At 38.8% G+C, this 23,740-nt stretch overlaps 1 protein-coding gene and 1 long non-coding RNA gene across 9 annotated transcripts in view; one reads left to right on the top strand and one right to left on the bottom strand.

The window, feature by feature from the left end:
- LOC140734299 (non-POU domain-containing octamer-binding protein-like) overlaps positions 1-23,740 on the top strand; it is a 98,691-nt gene that overhangs the window by 9,330 nt on the left and 65,621 nt on the right. For 7 of the 8 annotated variants that reach the window (XR_012100510.1, XR_012100512.1, XR_012100511.1 and 4 more), the window contains exons 2-6: positions 6,174-6,537; positions 16,672-16,973; positions 20,206-20,301; positions 21,262-21,458; positions 23,489-23,573. Coding sequence is in view for 5 of the 8 variants with exons in the window: in XM_073058074.1 (XP_072914175.1) it covers positions 6,174-6,537; positions 16,672-16,973; positions 20,206-20,301; positions 21,262-21,458; positions 23,489-23,573 (1,044 nt within the window). In the remaining 3 variants the exon portion in view is untranslated. Of the gene's footprint in view, positions 1-5,846; positions 5,980-6,173; positions 6,538-16,671; positions 16,974-20,205; positions 20,302-21,261; positions 21,459-23,488; positions 23,574-23,740 lie in introns of those variants that run through there. The other variant, XM_073058076.1, reaches the window with a different exon arrangement.
- Positions 5,373-6,195, bottom strand: LOC140734301 (uncharacterized). Its single transcript, XR_012100513.1, has 2 exons — positions 6,079-6,195; positions 5,373-5,968 (listed from the first exon to the last, which is right to left on the bottom strand). It is a non-coding gene; the product is annotated as an uncharacterized lncRNA (long non-coding RNA).

Below are 23,740 nucleotides of genomic sequence, written 5' to 3'. Positions count from 1 at the left end.
GTGGTGTGGGATCCGATGGTAGTATCAGAAACAGGACATGACTTTGATATGTGTTCTTCTTGTGGCATTGCTTTACATAAATGTATTATTTAATTTGTAATTTAGAGTTTTTTTTGTCTTTACACTGCAGTGCTACCACAAAGCAATAAATTTCACATCATATAAGACAGTGATATTAAGCCTGATTCTAATTCTCAAATATAAATCACATCTTAACAGGCAGATGTCCTATGGTGCCCATTTATTACAAAAGCATCTGTTGAATTGGTATTCATCACAAGAATAAGAATATACAATGCTATTTCAAGTATAAAGATGTGACTGGATATCTCTTGTGCTCCACCACTCAATTTACCCACCATTTGTCGCAGTCTATAATGATGTGTGCCGTTTACGGAATTTTCTGTTTTAGCCAATTTATCCTTTTAAACTCTACCATTTTGCTGCTGGTAACTTTTTTTTGTTGCATTGTCATCCATATTTATCTGATTCTGGCTGAGAAATGCTTTAAGATTCTTTATATTATTCAACAACAAATTACATATTATTAATTTAGGAGGCAAACATGCACAAATTAATTGATGAAACACAAAGGCTAAAATCTCCACTTCTGCAAAGAATTCAATAACATACAAAAAATATGCCATTTACCAGTTGTACATACAAGTACCTTGTGAACACAAGCCATCTTTCTCCTAAATCTTGTTATGAACTTGAGCTCCTTTCTTCCAGTTTCCACAAAAATGTGTGTACAATTCATCTTACCTTCTTTCTGGAATAATGAGTCCCTTACGGGTAAGTAAGTTTCATCTTCATTCCCATGTGATTTTTATGACTATCTTTAAAATTAGGGCCCATGAACAAATCAAATGTACAAGAGGAAACATTCTCTGGTCTATGAAAAACAGATATTCTTTGTAAAAAGCTACAGATCTTTTCCCACCCCTCCTCCTCCAGATAACAACAGAGCTCCTTTCCTATGGATTGTTCCTAACATGAACAGTTCACAAGTAGGAAAGGCAGTTGTGAACCTAATTTCTACACAATAGAAGATGCTTGCAGCCCGGAAGCAGCTGGCAAATTCATCCCACTAGTTTCCTCAGCACTCATAATCAGACCGTAAATAAGCTGGACATTTGTAAGCTGTGGGGGACTCATAATGAAACCTAATCTTTTCTGATAAAGCTGAAGTCTGTTGTTTCCACCCTCGGTTGAAAAATGAAGTATACAGTACTCTCAAATATGGATTTTCAGTTCAGCCTAACATTTCTTCTTTTGATTTTTTTTATTTTGTCTTTTCACTTTGGCCTCTTGGAACTGTTTTTTATAAAAACTATTTGCAAGGCATCTTTTAGATTGATTCCTGAATATCCAAATCATTTTACAGCCAAGTACCTAGTGTTATGTACCCCTAGGGTTCATATTTTCTGTGGACAATCACTTTAAAATGTCGGGAGAATGGGACTGGCTTTTGGACACTGTTTGAGCTGTTCTGACGAGAGAGAGGGGGAGGTGTCCAATGCAGTGAGAGAGAGAGAGAGAGACAGACAGAAACTGCTCAAAAGATTGATGTTTTGATTTCTCTGAAAGTTGTTTACCTTTCCACAAGGACAGTTGCCTGCTTGTTAAAGTTCCTTCAGAGAGAGGAGGACAGAGCCGGTTGATGGACAACTGGTGTCCAACATGTGGAGATAAAAACCAGGTCTGCTGGGACACAGACAGACACACAGTTTCGGACACTGAATGAGCCTTGTTGCACCCACATGAAGGTGGGTTGTTGGAGGATCGATTTGGGGAAATCGATCAGTGGCTCACAGTGTGAAAAGGTGCGACCGGTGGGGAATTATTTGTGTGTCCATCCTTGCCTGGGTGATAATTCCACCACTGAAGAACGGTTGTACGTGTTATGGTCATAGTCGGTGACTACAACAGGACTTCGGAAGACAACGGGAAGATCGACGGCATTAGCTCATCTCTCTCTCTCTCTCTCTCTCCAACATTACTCAAATAACTACCTCGAACTGAACTGAATTCACTTCATCATCGTAAGACTCTATCCATCCACCCCTAGGTTTGGAAAAAGCCTAGTTTTGTTCCTATTTCCACACGTGTGTGTGTGTGTGTGTGTGTGTGTGTGTGTGTGTGTGTGTGTGTGTGTGTGTGTGTGTGTGTGTGTATAATATATATCATTGCTAACCTGTTTGATATATTTGCATTTATAGTACTGTATTGCGTAGTTTACTAATAAACACTATTAGTTTATAGTAACACACACACAAAATGCTGGTGGAACGCAGCAGGCCAGGCAGCATCTATAGGGAGAAGTGCTGTCGACGTTTTGGGCCAAGACCCTTCGTCAGGACTAACTGAAAGGAAAGATAGTAAGAGATTTATAGTAATACCAGACTCCAGTGTGTTTCCCATTTCTGCTGGTTCTTTAACCAGGTCACGGGGTACGTGAGACTAGCATACAGTTACAATGTAGGAAACATGGCTGCGAATTTACACGTATCAAACTCCACCATAACCGCAACCAGATAATCAAATTTAGACATGTTAATTGTGGAATAAATATTGGTCAACATATACTGCTGGCCCCTTCCCTGCTCTTCTTACAAAGCTTCTTTTGTGACCTCTGAGAAAGCTGCTATTGCAGTAGTCCTTGTGTTCTGCATTGATATTTGGATTTTTATATATATATATATATATATATATACATATGCAGAGTTGGATATAAAAGTTCTATTCAGTGAAGATCTGTGGGTAATTTTTTTATGTGTACATTTATTTTGCCTCTTCCTTTGCTCCTCAGGTCCTTGGGTTTCAAATTATGCTGCCACTGATAAGGAAATTTAGGGTGCACTAATGTTGGACTTTTCCTCAGTCTTAATTAGTGATTTTACATTAACATTTTTCTGTATACTGTATTTATAAATTATATTAATTTCATTGCTTAGAATATTGTTATTAATTATGAATAGTTATACTCACAGCATATCTAGTTCCCACCCTTTCTAGAAAAATCAACCCTTTAACCTTGCTTCACCCTTCTTTGCAGGCAACTGGTTGTCCATTTTGCTATTTATGTCCTTGATTACATATTCTGATGATTAAATTGTGTTGTTCCTTTGAAAAACTTTTTGAAACCTAGATACAATATTTGATCATGTTATTCCAAATATTACCTATATGAATAATTTAATTGAGATTTGCCATAGAAGATTGAACATTTGAAGTAATTACTGACCATGTTTTTTACAGTTTTCTCTCAGTAAGGATTGTGTTTCTTGTATTCTGTTGGGTTTGAACTTGTATGTACAAAATATAATATGTACAAAATAACAAAAATTAAACATAGTGAAATCTGAAAATTTAGAAAATATGATTGTGATTTGAAAGTCTAAAATATGGTATATTGAATTAATTCACCAGGTACTTTCCATCATAAAGATAGTAAGTGAAAATGTTTGCTGATGATTGCACATTATTCAATTCAATTTATAACTCGTTCACAAATAAAGCATCCTAAGTCTGCAGGCAGCAAAATTAAACAACAGTTCAGCAATTGGGGATCAATGAAAAGTAAATTCATGCGACCAAAGTGCCAGACAATGACAATTTCCTACCAAAGAAAATCTAACCACCTACCCATGATGTTGAATGGCATTGCCTGCTGTTACTAAGTTCTCTGATACTAAGTATCTAGTGTGAGAGGCTGTGATCACTATTAATTAGAATCAGGTTTATTATCACCGGCATATGATGTGAAATTTGTTAACTTAGTAGCAGCAGTTCAATGCAAAACATAATCTAGCAGAGAGAAAAAATTATAAATAAGCAAATAAATCAATTACAGTATACATATATTGATTAGATTTTTAAAAATGTGCAAAAACAGAAAGTGATAGGCAGGTGAGAAGAGGTAAGAGGCCAGAGTAAGGAATCAAAGAAGAGAAAAGGTGGAGGGAAAAGAATTACCATATGGAGAAATTGATGTTCTGCCATCAGATTGGAGGCCATGTAGACAGAATATGAGGTGTTGCTCCTGCACCCTAAGAATGGATTCATTGTGGTAAAAGAGGACACCGTGGACCGACATGTTTCAATCTGAACGGGGATAGGAATTAATGTGGTAGGCCTCAGGGAAATTCCACTTTTGTCCGATGGAGCGGAGGTGCTCAACAAAGCAGCACCCCAATTTACTTCAGGTCACTAGAGTCCTCTCCACGGACTGTCAGTATTTCCTGATGCCCAATCCATAATCAAAGACTCCTACCATGTAATGATTTGATGTTGATGAACAGTACACAAGCTTTTCATTTTATCTTGATAATAAACCAATTCCATTTGTTTATCATTGGGTTTAAGTCTTGGGACTCCCTATTCAATAGCATTGTTGTTGCTTCACCAGGATGGCAGTGATTCAAGAAGATAGTTTGCACTATCTTCAAGGGTAATTAGCAATGCTGTTGTTGCTAGTGACAATCATTCTGGCTATATTTCATGAAGAGTTTGAGGATTTGGCTTGTCACCCTAAATACTCAAAAACATCTCAGATGTACTATGGAGAGCATTCTGACAGGCTGTATCACTGTATGGTATGGGGAGGGATGCTACTGCACAGCATTGAAAGAAGCTACATTGTCATCTCCATCTTGGGTACTAGCCTCCGTGGTATCCAAAACATCAAGGAGTGGTGCCTCAGAAAGGCGGTGTCCATTATTAAAGACCCCCATCATCCAGGACAAGCCCTCTTCTCATTGTTACGGTTAGGAGATACAGAAGCCTGAAGGCACACTCTCAGCAATTCAGGAACAGCTTCTTCCCCTCTGCCATAGGATTCCTAAATGGACATTGAACCCATGAACACTAACACTACTTTTTATAATTATTTCTGTTTTTGCACTATTTTTAATTTAACTGTTTAATATTTGATTTAGTAATTATTTGTAATTAATAATTTAGTAATATTTGATTTAGTAATTGATTTAGTTTTTCTTATATTATCAAGTATTAGGTTGTACTGCCACTGCTGTTAAATTTCACAACATATGCCAGTGATATTAAACCTAATCCTGAAATAATTCTTTAAAAATGATTTATTGAAGTCTCCAAAAACAGACTGTGTAGCAGGAACAATGGGGGGGGGGGGGCAAGAAAGCCAAAGTAAAAATTGATTGGGAAGAATATTGTTTATCAACGATATTTTCCAGACTCGAGTTTTCCAGTGGAGTAATACCTTCAGCGACAAATTAAGGGTTAACAAGTTAGCTATTGCAAAGATCAACCAAAATATATTAAGCTTGGTATTTGTTCCTTTGAGTAGAATTCATTCCATTACGTAAGTCAAGAATTAAAAAGTAAGCAAAACATTTACTTTGTAGTAACATTTAATTAAATAATTAAAATGGAAACACCAAATATTTTCGTATTTAAGTGAATGGATTAATTTTTACAATGTTATTTTTACTGTACTCCCATGGAAAAAGTAGAACTTGTGCTTGAACTGGTTATGTATTTGGTTAAATCTCAAATGTTCGAATGGTAAAAATCGAAACAATTTTAAAGTTCTAGAGATCTACTGTTTCGATCATTTCTCATTATTTTTAAGCAGTTCAGTTACATATTCAACTTAATAAATGTCGACAAAAGGCATGTTAAAATCTCAGCCCGCCTTCCAGAATAATATAAAACCGAGCACATGCCGTCCTTCGGCTTGGAGTGATTGATGGAGTAGGCCCGAAGTTTGTGTGACAGCGGACTGACCAATAACGTCCAAGGCTCTGGGCATCTTGCCTGTTTGACGTCACAGACTCGCTTTGATAATCTAACAATGAACCAATCAGAACGCGGGAGGGGGGGAACCTGCCATCTCACTTTCAAAGTTAGGTCGAGGCGAATAATTTTTCCCAGTGTCCTTTGCTCGCGCTCTTCGCGGCTTTCGTTTGTTCGTCAGAAGCGCAGCGGCCTGTAATTGAGGTAAAAATCAAATTTAATAAAAATAAGTCTCGGCTAAAATCTATTCCGTTTTGTTAACTACCCGATGTACCATTGTATTTAATATTTAATGCTAACTACTTGAAAAATTGGCGTCTCGAACAATTGAGCGGGTGGCGGGATTTTTTTTTGTTTCCGTTAAATTTTCGGCTTGAATTTTCTTTCTGAATCTCCAGAATCATGCAAGATCACATTCAGAAATCCGGCGGGAGGAACCGCTCCGACAACACTAGCCCCCGCAAGAGGGAATACCGCCAGGAGCAAGGCTCGGGGCCCAGCGCCAACAACCACCATCACCACCAGCAGCAGCAGCAGGCCTCCAGACATGGCGATCGGGCCGCAACCGGGCCCGGAATCACCGTCGACATGACTAACTTCCGCAAGCCCGGCGAGAAGACCTACACACAGCGCTGCCGCCTTTTCGTAGGCAATCTGCCCAACGATGTGACCGACGACGAGTTCAAGAAGATGTTCGATAAGTACGGCGAGCCGTCCGAGATATTCATCAACAAGGATAAAGGTTTTGGTTTCATCAGACTGGTGAGTGCGGCTGCCGTCGTCTTTGTTCTCTGCCCCTCCCCCACGCACCAATTCATGCGAATACGGCCTCTTTACGCCGTTCTTTTGGTATATCACACGTTCAATATATTTTGTAACGCATGTGGATATTTTCCGCCCGTTAATTTGTAAACGCGGTTTGCCATTTTGTAAAGGGAAACGTGGGTTTTGCGAGTAAAATCCTGTGGGGCATTAATATTCTGGCCAAGTCCAAACACCTTAATTGGAGTTCTGATGGTTCAAATCGGTGTCTTTTTAAAAAAAAAAATCAGATGCTGACAATGATGTGTGCTTACTATTTAACTTTTTGTATTTTTTTTTTATTGATTTCTATCAATGGAATAAGTATCCCTTGCAAAAAGTCACATACTAGATTCTTCAGGTGAGGGTAATAATCACATCCTTTGTGGAACAGTTTAGCAGAGTTGTGAGAAATTGTGCGTTCAGTTTCTAATTTCGTCTAACTTCACACATAAAAATTGGTTAAGAATTTGTAATTGTTGTGTGTACTCTGCCGTCTATTAAGGTTGTAAGTGGTCAAGTATCATTTTCCTTCATAATGCTACAGTTTGTAATTTCCCTAAAATTCCAGAAATCTTTCCCTGGGTTAAAGAATTTACCACCTTCCAACTGAAGAAGTCTGACTTCATTCCACTGCTAAATGGTTTGAGTCTCAGGTGAAATGTTTACCCTGCTGAACCATGTGAGAATTTGTAACTTTCAGTTATAGCATGTCTCATTCTCATTGACTCTAGTTTAGTCTGTTCAATCTCTCCAAAATCTGCAAACCTGTTATTCCAGGATTTTTGTTTGGCAGGTAAGTATAGCCTAGCCTTTTTTAAATTGGTACACCAGAAAGCTGCACAATACTTGGTCGCTTTTGGACTCTTTGCACAACTGAGAAGCAGCTTTATTTATGTACTTAGCCGTTTTGCTTTGAAAAAAGTTCTGTGATTTTTTTTGTCATGTTAACTTCGTGATTTTTAACATTTCCTCATCTATTTCCATGCACTGTTTGTGCAAAGAAGCAGATGACTTCATATTTTGCCACCTTAGATCTCTCATGTTCTTAGTTGCCAGTATCCTCTTGCAACTTTCCCTGCTCACAACCCAACTTAGTTTTGTAAACTTAATAAATGTTACTGTTTGCTTCAGTAACATCTTGACCAATCTCTTATGTGTGAACTTAAAATGTAACTTTCTGAAAAACAAATTGTACCACATTTTCTAGTTGCCCATGCTGATTCCACCTTCCTGTTAGTCTTTGCTCAAGTGTTGTTGCAGATTGCAAGATTTACTTGCTACTGATGTTAGGTAAGCTGTTTGTAGTTTGCATCACTGTCTGGTATGGAGGCACTACTACACAAGACCAAAAGAAGCTGCAGAGGGTTGTAAATCCAGTCAGCTTCATCTTGAACTAGCCTTCAAAGTACCCAGGTCATTTTCAGGGAGCAGTGTCTCAGAAAGGCAGTGTATTATTGAGGACCTCCAGCACCCAGGGCATGCCCTTTTCTCACTGTTACATCAGGTAGGAGGTACAGACGCACTCAGTGATTCAACTCAAATGCATCTCTTCCATTTCCTGCACATCTGCCCTCACCCCATCCACCCCACTCGGGATAGGGTTCCCCTTGTCCTTACCTACCACCCCACCAGCCTCCAGGGCCAACATATAATTCTCTGTAACTTGCGCCACCTCCCAACAGGATCCCACTACCAAACACATTTTTCCCTCTCCCCTCCCCTTTCTGCTTTTCATAGGGATCGCTCCCTACGCGACTCCCTTGTCCACTCGTCCCCCCCCCCATCCCTTCCCACCACCGATCTCCCTCCTAGCACTTATCCTTGTAAACGGAACAAGTGCTACACCTGCCCTTACACTTCCTCCCTCACCACCATTCAGGGCCCCAGACAGTCCTTCCAGGTGAGGCGACACTTCACCTGTGAGTCGGCTGGTGTGGTATATTGCGTCCGGTGCTCCCGGTGTGGCCTTTTATATATTGGCAAGACCCGACACAGACTGGGAGACCATTTCGTGGAACACCTACGTTCGGTCCACCAGAAAAAGCAGGATCTCCCAGTGGCCTCACATTTTAATTCCACGTCCCATTCCCATTCTGATATGTCTATCCATGGCTGCCTCTATTGTCAAAATGAATCCAAACTCAGGTTGGAGGAACAACACCTTATATACCGGCTGGGTAGCCTCCAACCTGATGGCATGAACATTGACTTCTCTAACTTCCATTAATGCCCCTCCTCCCCTTCTTACCCCATCCCTGACATATTTAGTTGTTTGCCTGTTCTCCATCTCCCACTGGTGCTCCCCCCCCCCCCTACTTTCTCCTGAGGCCTCCTGTCCCATGATCCTTTCCCTTCTCCAGCTCTGTATCACTTTCGCCAATCACCTTTCCAGCTCTTAGCTTGATCCCACCCCCTCCGGTCTTCTCTTATCATTTCGCATTTCCCCCTCCCCCCCACTACTTTCAAATCTCTTACTATCTTTCCTTTCGGTTAGTCCTAACGAAGGGTCTCGGCCTGAAACGTTGACAGTGCTTCTCCCTATAGATGCTGCCTGGCCTGCTGTTCCACCAGCATTTTGTGTGTGTTGTTTGAATTTCCAGCATCTGCAGATTTCCTTGTGTTTGCTCAGTGATTCAGGAACAGCTTCTTCCCCTCTGCTGTTCAATTCCTAAATGGACATTGAACCCTTGGACACTACCTCACTTTTTTAATATACAATATTTCTGTTTTTGCACATTTTTTTAAAGAATCTATTTAATTTACATATATTGTAATTGATTTATTATTTTATTTTTTCTCTTTTCTAGATTATGTATTGCATTGAACTGCTGCAAATTTCACACCACATGCCGATGATAATAAACCTGATTCTGTATTTAACTTTTCGTATTCATTTCCCTATTCCACATTATAAATTTCCATATCTCTGTCTGTAAGGGCCCACATTGCTCTTTACCTCTTTTTTTAATTTGCCTATTGAAGCTCTTGTAGTCCTGTACATATTCTTCCTTTCTTTTGTCAGTGTCTTGGGACTCTTGCTGATTATAAAATGCTGAAACCTCAGATTTTCCTATTTCTGGCAACTTAACACACGTCTTTCTTTGAACTTGAATGCAGGTTTCCCCTGGTATCCGAAGGTAGAGCGTTTCTATGAAACCATTTGTAAGCGGAAATGTTGTAAAGCGAAGAAGCAATTGCCATTAATTTATATGGGAAAATTTTTTGACCGTTCCCAGACCCAAAAATTAACCTACCAAATCATACCAAGTAACACATAAAACCTAAAATAACACGAACATATAGTAAAAGCAGGAATGATATGATAAACATACAGCCTATATAAAGTAAAATATTGTATGTACGGTGTAGTTTCACTTATCAAAATCGGGAAGACATGAGCCAAGATCCATTTGGAGAAGAAAAATCGGCACGTATACGCATGTGCACACAACTGCCCGCACAAGGCTTCACGATCATGGTACTCTTTCTCGTGGTAAACGCACGTAAAAGCGAAAATCCTCTTTGCTTAGCAAAAACGGGTACTAATGTAGGTCTTTTGTAACAGCGAGCTGTCGTAAAGCGAACGTTCGAAAAATGGGGGCCACCTGTACTATTTTTGAAGTTTAATGCTAACCAGTCAAGTGTGTGAATTTAGATTTGCTCAAAGTTTTCCTGGTTAACTTGTTTGAATAAAGCCTCATGCCCATTCTTTGACTACTTTGAAGAAGCTTTTGTCCTTTGTTTCCACCATTAAGCATTACATTTTTTGAAATTTTTGCACAGGTTTCTTGTCATTTACAGTACTATGCAAAAGTTGTAGGCATATATACAGAGCTAGCCTAAACTTGCACAGTACTGTATTTGTCAATGTGGACCAGACAGTGAGTTTGTAAATCTGCTGGGAGCAAAGGGTATTGGGAATGGCTTGGATGGAGTGCCACAGGAGGGGTTGGGTCAGGTGGCAGAGAAGTGCCAGGGGTGGTGTGGGTGCACCCAGCCCTGAGACACCAGGCAACGCCATTTGATTCTAAACATTTGGTTTGTTAATCATTACAGAATGTCTCTTTGCTTCCTGCTCCTTCATCTCTCCCTTATCCTTTTCACAGCTAAGGTTCCTCTCTCTTTGCCCCTTTGCCACTGTCAGTGCATAATGGAGATCCATATCAGAATCGCTCATATATGACATTTGATTTTCTCTCTTGTTTGCACAGTACTGTATATATGAAATTTTTGCATTCTGAGTGGCCCAGTTGATATTAGGAAAATTGAAATTTCCCACTAGCGGTGCCTTATTATTCTCACAGCCACCTGCAATTTCTTGGCACAGAATCTCCTCCCATTCCCGCTGACTATGGTAGTAGTGGGGGGGGGGGGGAGATTCTATAATATATCCGTACCAACCTGACCATCCCCTTATTTCTATCCAGATGGCCTCTTTAGATGATTATTCAGTAATATCCTCTAAACACTGTTGTATGTCTGCTCTTATTAAAAAGACAACACCCCTTCTTCCCCTCTGAATTTTCTGCAGCTGCTCAAAGACCTTGACCCTTGCACATGGGAGACAATGCACCATCTTGTACAAGGTAACAGTCCTTGAACAGGATTTTTTAATGAACAAAAGCAGTTCTTTGTTAAGATGTGAGTGTATCAAGAGATCTGTTAGTTACACGATGCAGTCTTATTTTTTTGTAAACCAGATGTCCTGGTGTGAGTGTTGTATCTCATGATGACATTATTTGTTTCCCCATTGATGTGATACAATTATTTAAATTTATTAATTGATTTTTCGCTTCCTCTTGGTTCTACATGATTTTCAAGTTGTTGAGACAATGATATTTGTCAAAAGTTTGGCCTTAATGAATTATTATTGGTAACTGTTGGAATTGTAAAGATCAGCTCTGTTGTGTAATCTGATTTTTGGCCAGGTCATTGAGGGGAATATACAAGCATTGGTTAATGAGGGAATACTCTGTTAATTCTCATTTAACTTAAGAGGGCACTACCAGTGTAAAATTATGGACATGTTGGATTTGTATTCATCTTTACATTGTAGGAAATAAGGTCAGTCCAATCCTGTCATTACTCTGTCCACGTACTCCACAAGTGATTCTTGGTGGTGATTAGGGAAGCACGGGTATGCTATTCTTCAGTTTCTTGCCACACTCATTGAAAAAAGGATTAAATATTTTATCTCCATGTGGATTAGATTAAAAAGTCACTACTGGCCACCCTGCTTTACAGGGTTGGAGCAGTTGTTGGGGCTTGTATTTGGCCCCCATCACCCCAAAACAATCTGTGTTGAGATTTTCTAAACAACAAACTGCATCATCTATTTGCATCAAAAAACATAAATTTGAAAAATAAATTGTTTTTCACATAAGTACCATGAGAGCTAATTTTATTACTTATCTCTTTTTTGTAGTCATTTGTGAATTTCTATTAATTGAACAATTGTAATACTGGGGTCACCTATATGGATACTTCATTGAACTTTCTTTTGCATATGCGATCAGTATGGATCATAAGTAATGATGAAATAAAACCTGCAGATTCAGGAGGTCTTGATCTGAAGCATTGTGGATAGGCTAGGGAGGGTTCTGAAAAGATCCAGAAGGATGCTGCTGGAACTGAAGGACTTGAGCGGTAAGGAGAGTTAGGATAGGTTGAGAAGTCTTTCCCTGGTGCTGAGGAGGGCTGATGTTTGCAGAGGCTCATGAAATAAAGACATGAATAAGATGGATTGTCACGGATTTTTTCCCAGGGTATTGAATCAAAATCAGGTTTATTTATCATTGACATTGTATTGGTTGGAACCCAGTGTGTTTCTGCTGGGTTTTAAGGTTCAACGTGTTATGCATTCAGAGATGCTGTATTGCACACCACTGTTCCAAAGCATGGTTATTTGAGTTACTGTTGCCTTCCTGTCAGCTAGTGCCAGTCTGGCTATTCTCCTCTGACCTCTAACTAACAAGACATTTTTGCCCACAAAACTCCTTTTTGTGTTTTCTGCACCGTTCTCTGTAAACTCTAGAAATCATGTGTGAAAATTCCAGATAATGAGTTTCTGAGATACTCAAACCATGCTGTTTGATGCCAACAATCTTTCCACTGTCAGTCACTTAAATCACAATTTGTCCCCTTTCTGATGTTTGGACTGAACAACAACAGAATCTCTTGCCCATGTCTCCATGCTTTTATGCATTAATTGCAGCCACATGATTAGTTGATTAGATATTTGCATTAACGAGCAGGTGTACTTAACAAGTGGCAACTGAGTTGTAAAATTTATCTTGCAACAGCAGTACAGTGCAATGCACTAAAATTACTATAGGTCATAATAAATATAATAAATAGGTTATAATGGTGCCAAAAGAGAGCAAAATAGAGAGGTAGTGTTCATGGACTGTTCAGAAATCTGATGGCAAACATTTGAGTGTACGAGTTCAGGTTCCTATATCACCTTGCTGATGATATTAAGAGGGCATCACCTGGATGATGAGGGTCCTGAATGATTTATGCCACCTTGAAGCATCGCCTTTTGAAGATGTCCTTGCAGGTGGTGAAGCTAATTACCATGATGGAGCTGGCTGAGTCTACAACTCCCTGCAGCTTTTTTTCCGATTTGTGTCTTGGATTCTCAGTACCAGACAGTGATGCAAACAGAATAGCCTATACATCTGTAGAAGTTTTGTAGTCTTTGGTAACATACCAAATCTCCTCAAACTCCTAATGAAGTACTGCTGCTGGTGTGCTTTCTTCATGATTGTATCGTTTGTTGGGACCAGGATGGATCCTCTGAGATGTTGGCACCCAGGAACTTGAAGCTTCTCGAACTTTCCTCCTGACTTCCCGTTCCTGAAATCCATAATCATTTTCTTTGTCTTACTGATGATGAGTACAAAGTTGTTGCGACTCCACTCAACCAGCTGAATCTTGCCTCACTTCTGAAAGCCTCATCTCTCTGTAAAACTAGGAGTATATGTTTAACATGAGAGTTAAGACTACAAGGGGAATTTAGGGGCAAGTTTTTCTTTATAGGGTAGTGGGAATATGGAATGAGCTGCCATTGGAGGTGGTAGGTGAAAGTATAATTAAAACCTTTAAAAGAAGTTTGGGCATGTACCTGTATTGGAAAGATTCAGAGGGATATAGATCAAAAACAGGTAAATCAGACTTGACATGAATGAGCTGGGCTGAAGGACCATGTGAGAAGATATTCTTTTGCATCCATACTGTCAATATTTCTTGGAATCATGGAACATTCCCATTCTTTAAATTCAACTGAACAGAAGGTGAGCCTGTCCATCTTCAGACAATTCACTTATTCCAGGTTTCAATCCATTGACCATTAATGCAGTACCTGGTCGATGTTTGGTTTGGAAGTTTTTGTTTTATGCCACCTTTCTGAATGAACTGGGTTCCATTTACTCTTCTAATTGGATAGAGATCTTCCAATTTGGGATTGTGGAAAATTAAAATTGGTGTAAGAACTATCTTATTTGTCTTCAGGCTCCTTCCTGTACAACCTCCCTGATGGTATTACAGGTTTCCCCCACTATCCGAAGGTAGAGGGTTCCTATGAAACTGTTTGTAAGCCGAAATGTCGTAAAGCAAGGGAAGCAATTACCATTAATTTATATGGGGAAAATTTTTGAGCATTCCCAGACCCAAAAAATAACCTACCAAATCCTACTAAATAACACATAAAACCTAAAATAACACTAACATATAGTAAAAGCAGGAATGATATGATAAATACACAGCCTAAATAAAGTAGAAATATTGTATGTAAGTTGTCGTTTCACTTAAGAGAATTGGGAAGACAGCGAGTGAAAGTCGATTTGGAGAAAATAAATCAGCATGTACACGCATGCGCACACAACTGCCTGCACAAAGCTTCATGGTCATGGTAGTCTTTCTTGGGATAAACACACATATAAAGCGGATGTCTTTTTTCCATAAAAGTGCAAATCCTTCTTGGTTAGCAAAAACAGGTACTAATGTAGGTCTTCTGTAACAGCGAGCTGTCATAAAACAAACGTTCGAAAAACTGGGGACACCTGTATTGAGAAGACTCAAAGTGCATTTATTATCGAAGTATGTATGCAGTATACAACCCTGTAATTTGTCTTCCCACAGACAGCCACAAAACAAAGAAAGACTATGGGACCCATTCAGAGAAAAACATCAACCCCCCCCCCCCCCCATGTGTAAATGGCAAAAAAAGATTGGAAAATGCACATTATAACACATCAAACCGCAAAGTAATTGAAACAGTACAGAAATGTTCAGTATAGTTCAGTACAATTTAGTACTTTTGTTCATTAACTGCAGAATGCAGAGCCAGTCTGCCATGATCAAAATCACATCAAAACTGGAGTAATCAGAAACCAAAAAAATAACATAACTGAACTACAGAATCCAGTCCACACACTGCATTGATTAAAACTTGCTCAAGATCCAAGACTCTGGTAGCATCGAGCAAGGGGAGTGGTGGGGGGGGGGGGGGCAGAGCCCAGTGGAATGCAGACACCCTCCTTCAGGAGCAGTGAGTGCGAGACTGATCAAATGCAGGCAGATGATGCTGAACACCTGCTCACCTATCATGTTAATTTCAATATTCCTTGATGCTTTGCTCATCAAGAAATGGAGTAAATCATAGGCTCATGTCCTGCTTCCTGGCCGCACACTTCGCTCAACACCGAACTGCTTTTGGGACAGCTAAGCCCCAGATAGCTCATATGACCCAAAAACACCACCAAAATGTAGGTCATGTTCCAACAGTAACAGTCATATTTGAAAGAAGAAGAAATGAAAGTAGAAGTTTTGTGAACTATCTGAAGGATGTTGCCTCTGATGCTTCAGGAATAGAGGGCATCATATGGATGGTGAGGGTCCTTAATGACGGATGCTACTACCTTAAGCTTTTTGGGTCAACACTGAAAAATGGTGCAACTGATGTATGAAGTCTGGCTGCATGTTGGAGTTAAAGGGCTGCTCAACTGAGTTATCTGAAGCTGAACAGTCATACTCTTCCTAACTACAAATTGCAAATTTAGAACTTGCTGGATGTTGGCAATGCAAATGATGAACCTGAGGATTTAGAATGGTGGAGAAAGGTACTGGTGAGTTAAAGGTAAATATTATTGGTGGTATGTTTTCAATTGAAAACATCCTGGTATCATACATAGATAGCTGTGAATGTGTGAACCTTGAAAAATGTTTTCACTTGTTGGTTAATTCAAAACACTGTCATTAGGAGCAAACTGATAGATATAAAGAGCAATTAAGATTATTACATTTCATCTGTCACCATTACCTTTTTTCATGTCATGTGTCCATGCAGGTGTGTTGTACCCTTCTCTGCTCACCTTTTCACCTCCGTTTGTATCTGTTTTGGACTGCTTTTTCATTACATAGATAACCAGTAGAGGACAATATAATTCCGATTGCCCACACTACTAGTAACAGTCTCCCAAACTGATTTGTTTCATCCTTTAAATTCAGTAATCTTAATATATTACAGCAGTTGAGCTTGTCTGTTGTGAAAATTGCCATTGCAATTTTTAATCATGCCTTGTTGCCTTGTACTTAAAAATGGGTTCAAATATTTTGGTGATAACTGGTCCCCTATCTTGTAAGGTGGCATTACAATATTGATTTTACAAGGATTAGTACAGAAGCAGAAAGAACTTCCCAGTATCTATACACAGGCGTATTTATCTTTAGTCATGTCCAGAACAGATAAAGCTCCATGCTACCAAGATGTAATTTCCTTCATTCCTTTAATATTTGTGAAGATTTACCTGTTGTTTTCAGGGTTATTATGATAATACATGTGGGAGGATCTTGGTGCAAGTTCAAAGAACTAGGTAACCACATGATCTTGGTTGAAAAGTGTATTTGTAGTTTTTGCTGAATGTGTAATAGGCTGGTGGACTTTTATTTTAACTTCCCATTCTTAACTAACGCCTAAAGCTTTCTGCATTCTTTGTGAGCTGTATCTTACTCCATGAATATTGATACAGTTCTTTGTCCAGAATGACATTTTATTTAGCTGAAACTGAAAAATTAAACTTTGATTTACAGGAAACCAGAACATTGGCAGAAATTGCCAAGGCAGAACTTGATGATACTACACTTAGAGGGAGGCAGATAAGGATTCGATTTGCAACACATGGTGCTGCTCTGACAGTGAAGAATCTTCCTCAGTTTGTATCAAATGAGTTATTGGACGAGGCTTTTTCTATCTTTGGACCAGTGGAAAGAGCAGTGGTGATCGTAGATGATCGTGGGAAACCGACTGGAAAAGGCATTGTAGAGTTTGCTGCCAAACCAGCAGCACGCAAAGCTTTGGACAGATGCACAGATGGTGCATTCTTGCTGACAGCGTAAGTAATGAGCATCAAGCTTTATTATGTTTGGAAGGCATTTTAAGCAGGAATTCCTTTAATTTTAACTTTTATTGTGCCAGTGCTTAAAATTTTTCCTGCTCTTGTGGAGTCAATATGCAATTACCCTTTTAATAGCTAATCTTATTTAGTCTTGTAAACTGGTTTGAATATTTGTTGGTTTGGGAGAGGAAAATGAATTAACTGCGAAGAAAATGGTAGATTAGCTGACTAATTCTGTAAAAAGCTGTTGGTAGCACATCAACTGTCGTGCTTGATTAATTTACCTTTGCTTTTGGTTGCCTTAAAAGTTGTCAGAAATTAGTTCTGGTATGCATTTGAGGTGGTCTTTTAAATTTGACTAAGGTTACTTTGCTAATTTTAAACAAACTATGATTTACTGTCAAAGATTATGGAAGAGTGAAATTTCATTTTACTTTGAATGTCCATGTAAATCTCTATGGTTATATCTATAAGGGTCACATTGAAAAGTTTAAGGACCTGTTAAATCACACTAAGACCACAGAACTGCAAATGTTGCTTTTTTCATTAAAAAGGTATAGAGGCAGTGGAGACTTTGCGGAGATTTACAAGAATGATATTGAAAATATGAGGATATACATAACTGGACAGACTGAACAAACATTTTGACTTCAATCATATTTTATGGTGACAATAAAGGTCTTTAGAATTATAAAAGGTGTTGATTGAAGAGCCACAGGAAGTCAGTTTCCATCTGTGGGAAGGTTTTCAATTGGAGGCTGCTAGTTTCAAGTCGTTCTCAAAAACATCCAATATGGAATTTAGTGGAAATCTCTATAGTCAAAATTTGAAGGTGTACCTCACTGCCAGAGAATGAAACACTTGACTGTATATAGATAGGAGCAGCTGCTCAAGGAATGGAAGAAAGTGAGAATAGAATTTCACAATGATTGATATGGCTGAGAAAAGAAGGGAGGAAGCTTGGTTGGTTGGTTAAGGCCGTCACTCTACTAGGTCTTAAGCTGCCAAAAGCAGCTTGCCCATAGTCGTTTATCCTCGGCCAGTCCTTCAAGTTGTCCTCAAGTGAACCCCATCTGTGAAGATTCTCTTCCTCCCAGAGATGAGGTCTTTGAGCTTTGCTGGTGTTTCTGCAACTTTGTGGGGTGGGGTTGCTAACCCCATGCCCAACCCTCCTCCTCCTCTCACAGCCAAGCTATGGTGGAATTGGAGAAAGAGTGAATGTGGTGTGATTGCTAGTGTGAACTGCACCCTGTTTCTTCCAAGTGTTCTTAACCAACTTAACCAGGGTAAATTGGTTAGAAATGATGGATGAACTGAATAAGTAATTTGTGTCAGTCTTCACTGGAAGACAGCAGAAGTACCCCAGGAACCTGCGAATGTCAGGGGACAGAAGTGAGTGTTACTAAGGACTAAGTTACGAAGAAGGTTCTTGGGAAGTCGGAAGGTATGAAGGTAAATAATTCACCTTGACCAGATTCTAAGAGGTTGCTAAAGGGATTGTGGAAGCATTAGTAGTGATCTTTTTGGCAGTTTGTTGTTTTTTGAACTTTAGTTTTCATTGATTTTTATTGTTTCTTTTTATTTACTGTGAATGTCAGCAAGAAAACAAATCTCAAGGTTGTATATGGTGACATATATATACTTCAAACTTTTCCATTCTTTAAGAAGGAAGGGGAAAAGGCAAAATGTAGGAAATTATAGGCCTGTTAGCTTATCTTTAGTGGTTGGGAACACGTTGGAGTCCATTGTTAAGAATGAGGTTTTGTGGTACTTGGAAGCACATGATAAAATAGGCTGAAGTCAGCATGGTTTCCTTAAAGGGAAATATTGTCTGACAATTCTGTTGGCATTCTTTGAGGAATAACAGCTGGATAGACAAGAGTCAGTGGATGATGTTTACTGGATTTTCAGGTCTTTTACAAGGTATGGTAGGGGACATGGTATTGTAGGGAACAAAGAATAGGAATAATGGGGGCCTTTTCTGGTTGACTGCCAGTGACAAGCAGTGTTCTGCAGGGGTCAGAATTAGGACCGCTTCTTTTAATGTTATATGTCATTGACTTGGTGAAGGAATTGATGGTTTTGTGTCCAAGTTTATGGACAATATGAAGATAGGTGGTGGGACAGGTAGTGTTGAGAAAGCAGGACTTGTATAGATCAGGAAAATGGGTAATGAAGTTGCAGATGGAATACAATGTCGGGAAGTTCTATGGTCATGCACTTGGGTATAAATGGAATAAATGATGAGTGAATTCAGAAATTGGTGCAAAGGGATTTAGCTACTAGTACAGAATTCTCTAAAGATTAATATATATGTTGCGTCAGTAGTAAGGAAGGCAACTGCATTGTTAGCACTTATTTTGAGGGTGAGTATATAAAAGCAAAGATACGATTTTGAGTTTTTAAGACATTAGCATTTGTCAGGGTGATTTTATGGATGTTTATGGTGGCTGATGACCTTGAGGATACAGATTTTCTTTTAAAGCTTTGATTAATGGATAGCTGAACAAGCGGTGATAGGCCAGTTTACTCAACGTTTGCATCTGTCTTTAGTGCTTTGCCAAAATATTTCCTCCAGGCTGAGGCACAAATGAAAATACTAGTTCTGCTTTTATGCATTATTACAAGATGGTTTTAACAAAATGAACTATTTCTGTTCCTTCCAGATCTTTTTAAATCTTGCCACCTAAAGACTGAGAGGTGCCAAATAAGGCTGTGTATTTCTTATTTGATCTTCACTTTTCATTTGGGCATATGCAAAATGTATTTTGAGTAGTAACATTCAGAAGTTGAATAATTGATTCAAATTTCTTGGATGCGTCTGCTGAGTTGAGCCACATGTTTACCTTGTGTAACCACACTAGTTTCTGAAACTAGTTACACTCCACCCTAGTAACCTAAAATTTTGGAGAAGGTATTGGCCTTTTCTTCTGGTGATCTCTGCTTTGTTTCATTGTGAATTGATTGGTGTACCGTACCTGAGAGCAGAGACTGAAGATAATTTGCATCAAGTCAAATATTCGTAAGTCGGGTCTCCATAACCCAGGAGCTATCACACTTAGTTTTCAATAGATTCAGCTGAAATGACAAGTGGGCGTGCATTTACCTGATGGAGACGGTCATAATTTCAGAGAATGTTTCAATGGTATTATGCTTATCAGTTTGCTATTTATAATAAAGCCAGCAATTTCAATGTTGATATCTTTATTTTCTCTGTTCCTTTTCCTAGGTTTCCAAGACCTGTGACTGTTGAACCTTTTGAACAGTATGATGATGAAGATGGACTTCAAGAGAAACTGGTTCAGAAAAACCAACATTATCACAAGTGAGCTTTAAGTATAAGTTACTACTACGTCCTCATTTAAGAGTCTTGTGTTTTAAAAAAAATTTGATGCTGGGCCTTCAGCTGTTTATTTAAGAATTTCTTGTTTTTTTTTGCCCTGCTTTGAAATTTGAAATTGCGAAGGACAGTACGTGGATAGGAGTTTAGGCCAAACCCAGGCAAATGAGTTTAGGCTTACAGCATGGATGAGTTTGTCTGTGTTACTGTGCTGTATTAATCTGTGGTTAAACTGCTGTTTTCTACATCAAGTTACCTCAACTAAAGTAACTTGTGGCTTAATAAGTTTTGCAATTTGTAATAGATTTCTTGTTGTTCTTGTACTCAATTTAATGACTTTATGCATTGATGAAATTGGTTTATTATTGTCACATGCACTAAGGTATCCATATAGCTCATTCACATCAGTTTATTGGGGTAGTACAAGGGAAAACCAAAAAGAATCACAGAATAATGAGTTATAGTTGTAGAGAAAATGCTATGCATATAGACAGTAAGGTGTAAAGTTATAATTCTTATCATATGTGGGAGCATTTCATAAGAGGAGGATAAAATCTGTCCTTGAGCCTGGTGATAAATGCTTGGTTAGTGGGATCTTTGATTATCCTGGGTGCTTTACCAAGGCAATGAGAAATGCAGCCTTGATGTGCTGAGCATTGTACCATACCAGGCCATGATGCTTTCTGTGGTGCATTGCTAATGGTTAGTGAATGTCAAAGGTGATATGACAAATTTCTTTAACCTCTTGAAGTATGGGAGTCTGATTTTCCTTTTTCTAGTGGTTACCTATTAAACTAGCAAAGATAACTGGAGAGGAGGAAGTGGAGTAGGATGATTGTTGGATTGATAATCTATCCCCCTACACATAACGAGTGCAGTTATGTTTGCTTTTGTTTCTTGTCTCTTAATTTGAGATACAGTAAAATTTTCATAATTATTCTTAAGGGAGCGAGAACAACCACCAAGATTTGCCCAGCATGGGACATTTGAGTATGAATATGCCATGAGATGGAAAGCACTGCTTGAAATGGAGAAACAACAACAAGAGCAAGTGGATAGAAATGTGAAAGAAGCGCGAGAAAAGTTGGAAGTAGAATTGGAAGCTGCACGTCATGAGCATCAAGTCATGTTGATGAGGCAAGGTCTGTTGAGAAGTAACCCTTGCACTTCCTTCTAAAGGCATTGATTTTTGGTAAAATGTTGGTCCACAGTTTTATGCTGAATGAATTAAGCACCTTCTGCTGGCACAATTCCTATATCACTCAATTGTCTGCATACCACAGCAATGCACTTGAGGCTCCTACCACTTCGTTTTTATGACCCACACATCCCCTTTGAACTTGCCCCTATTAACTGAAATGCCTGCTGACTAGTATTTTTAGGGGTAAAAGATCCTGGCTGTTCTCTCTGTCTCTCATAATCTTTCTGTCAAGTGAGCAATGGATCTCCTGTCCTCTCCTTCCCACTACTTTTTAACTCTGTTATGTGCTTGCTACCCATCCCACCCAGTTCATGAACAGTAGTGGCTTTTGTAGTTCCTGGGTTTGGTTCACTTTGCTGACTTATTTTTCAATTGCTTCATATAGTAAGTCTGCTGAGGCTTTATTTTTGGTCAAGCTCAGCAGAAAGGAGCATTTGTGTCTTATTTTCTCATCACAAGTTCTACAAACATATTTGTGTTTTTCTCCTCTCTCTCTCTCTCTCTTCCCCCTTCTTCCCCTCCCCCCCCCCCCCCCCCCCCCCACTCAAGAAGATTCTCCTTTTGCTCTTCAGCTACATAAGCAGAGCCCATGATAGGTCATGGTCTGTATAAGAGACATCCAGGGAAGTTGGGCACATTGCAGGGATGAGGGAAAACTAGAAATGAAATTAAAGGTTGAAGGTACTCTTAAGTGTAAAATAAGTGTTGTAAATGCAGATTTCTGACATGGTTGTTCTTTTAGAATCAAGATAATCCTCCTACTTCATTTAAGATTTTTACCAAATAACTTACATTGTAAAAGATTTACACTTCCTTGTGATAAAAGTGACAGGCTGTTGCCACCTGTGTGTACTAGTGAATAGACTATTACCGTAGATTCCGGACTACAGAGCGCACCTGATTAAAAGCCGCTGGCTCTAATTTTAGAAATAAAATCAATTTTTTAATTGTAAAGGCCGCACCGGATTTTCGGCCGCAGGTGTCCCACGTTGTAATATGAGATATTTACACAGAAAGATATTACACGTGAGGATTTTTTAACTTTTAATTAAATCCATATGGTAACAAAAACAAATACATATTGCAAATGCTTTTTTTCGAACCGTGCCCGTAACGCGGCTACTTTTAAATATACGTTGCGTATACTTCTTTACTGAACAACATTCCAATATCTCCTAACGACTGGTAAAAAATATATATACTGCAGCCTACCAGGAAAAGTTATTGATCACCTTTAACTTAAAAGCAGCGTTCGCTCAGATCCAAAGCCGCTCGCGTAATGCGCTCCCTCCCTCCGTCCCGTTTCATCGCAAACCGGCATTTTCCCACAAGACACCGCGAAACCGGGTGTGACGTCATAGCATCCCGCGATGTAGTACAGAAAACAAATATAGTTAAAACTCTTCTAACTTTAACTAGAAAATGAATTACTAAGCGAAAATATTATAAACTAAGTAACTGCCATAAGGCAGCACAATGCTTCGAGTGTTTTCCATGTTGATGAGGGTGAGTACAAATGACTGATTTACAATAATTTAATTGTGAAAGTGCGCTTGATTTATCGTACAATTTCATTGGACCTCTGTGAACTACTCATCAATTTTATTGGTCTACTGTTATGAGGCAAAATGTTTACGAGGCGGCATGAAAAAAATCATGTATTAGCCGCTCCGGATTAAAGGCCGCAAAGTTCAAAGCTGTTCAAAATGTGGGAAAAAAGTAGCGGCTTAAAATCCGGAATCTACGGTAATCTAAAAGCGGATTGTAGAATATATGGTCTGATACACGTATGCAAGAATGGATTATAAATCTCTGAAATACCTGTAGAAATTGTAATTAAAGTTTCATTTAGTTGAGGATAGTCTACATCTTTCAGAATGTTCTATATCAAGAACACCTATTTAAAAATAAAATTGCTCTTAGAAGTGTATAATACAAGTGTTTTAATTAACTGAAGATTTTTTTCAACAGATTTAATGAGACGTCAAGAAGAACTGAGGCGAATGGAAGAACTACATAATCAGGAAGTGCAGAAAAGAAAGCAGTTGGAACTGAGGTAATTTTTTTGAATAATTGAAAATAAGAGTCTTTTTTCTTTGAAGAATGTTCATTTCTGACAGGTAACCGATAAAGTTATTAAGCACAAAGCACAAATATTCAGAAATTTTGTTTCATTATTCATTTCAAGAAATTGAACCTTGTTTTAGATTAGATGAGTAATAT

The sequence above is a fragment of the Hemitrygon akajei genome, chromosome 10 (genome assembly GCF_048418815.1).
Source record: "Hemitrygon akajei chromosome 10, sHemAka1.3, whole genome shotgun sequence".
Taxonomy (NCBI): domain Eukaryota; kingdom Metazoa; phylum Chordata; class Chondrichthyes; order Myliobatiformes; family Dasyatidae; genus Hemitrygon; species Hemitrygon akajei.
The sequence above is the reverse complement of the archived record's forward strand: the minus strand, read 5'-3'. Positions and strand labels throughout refer to the sequence as shown.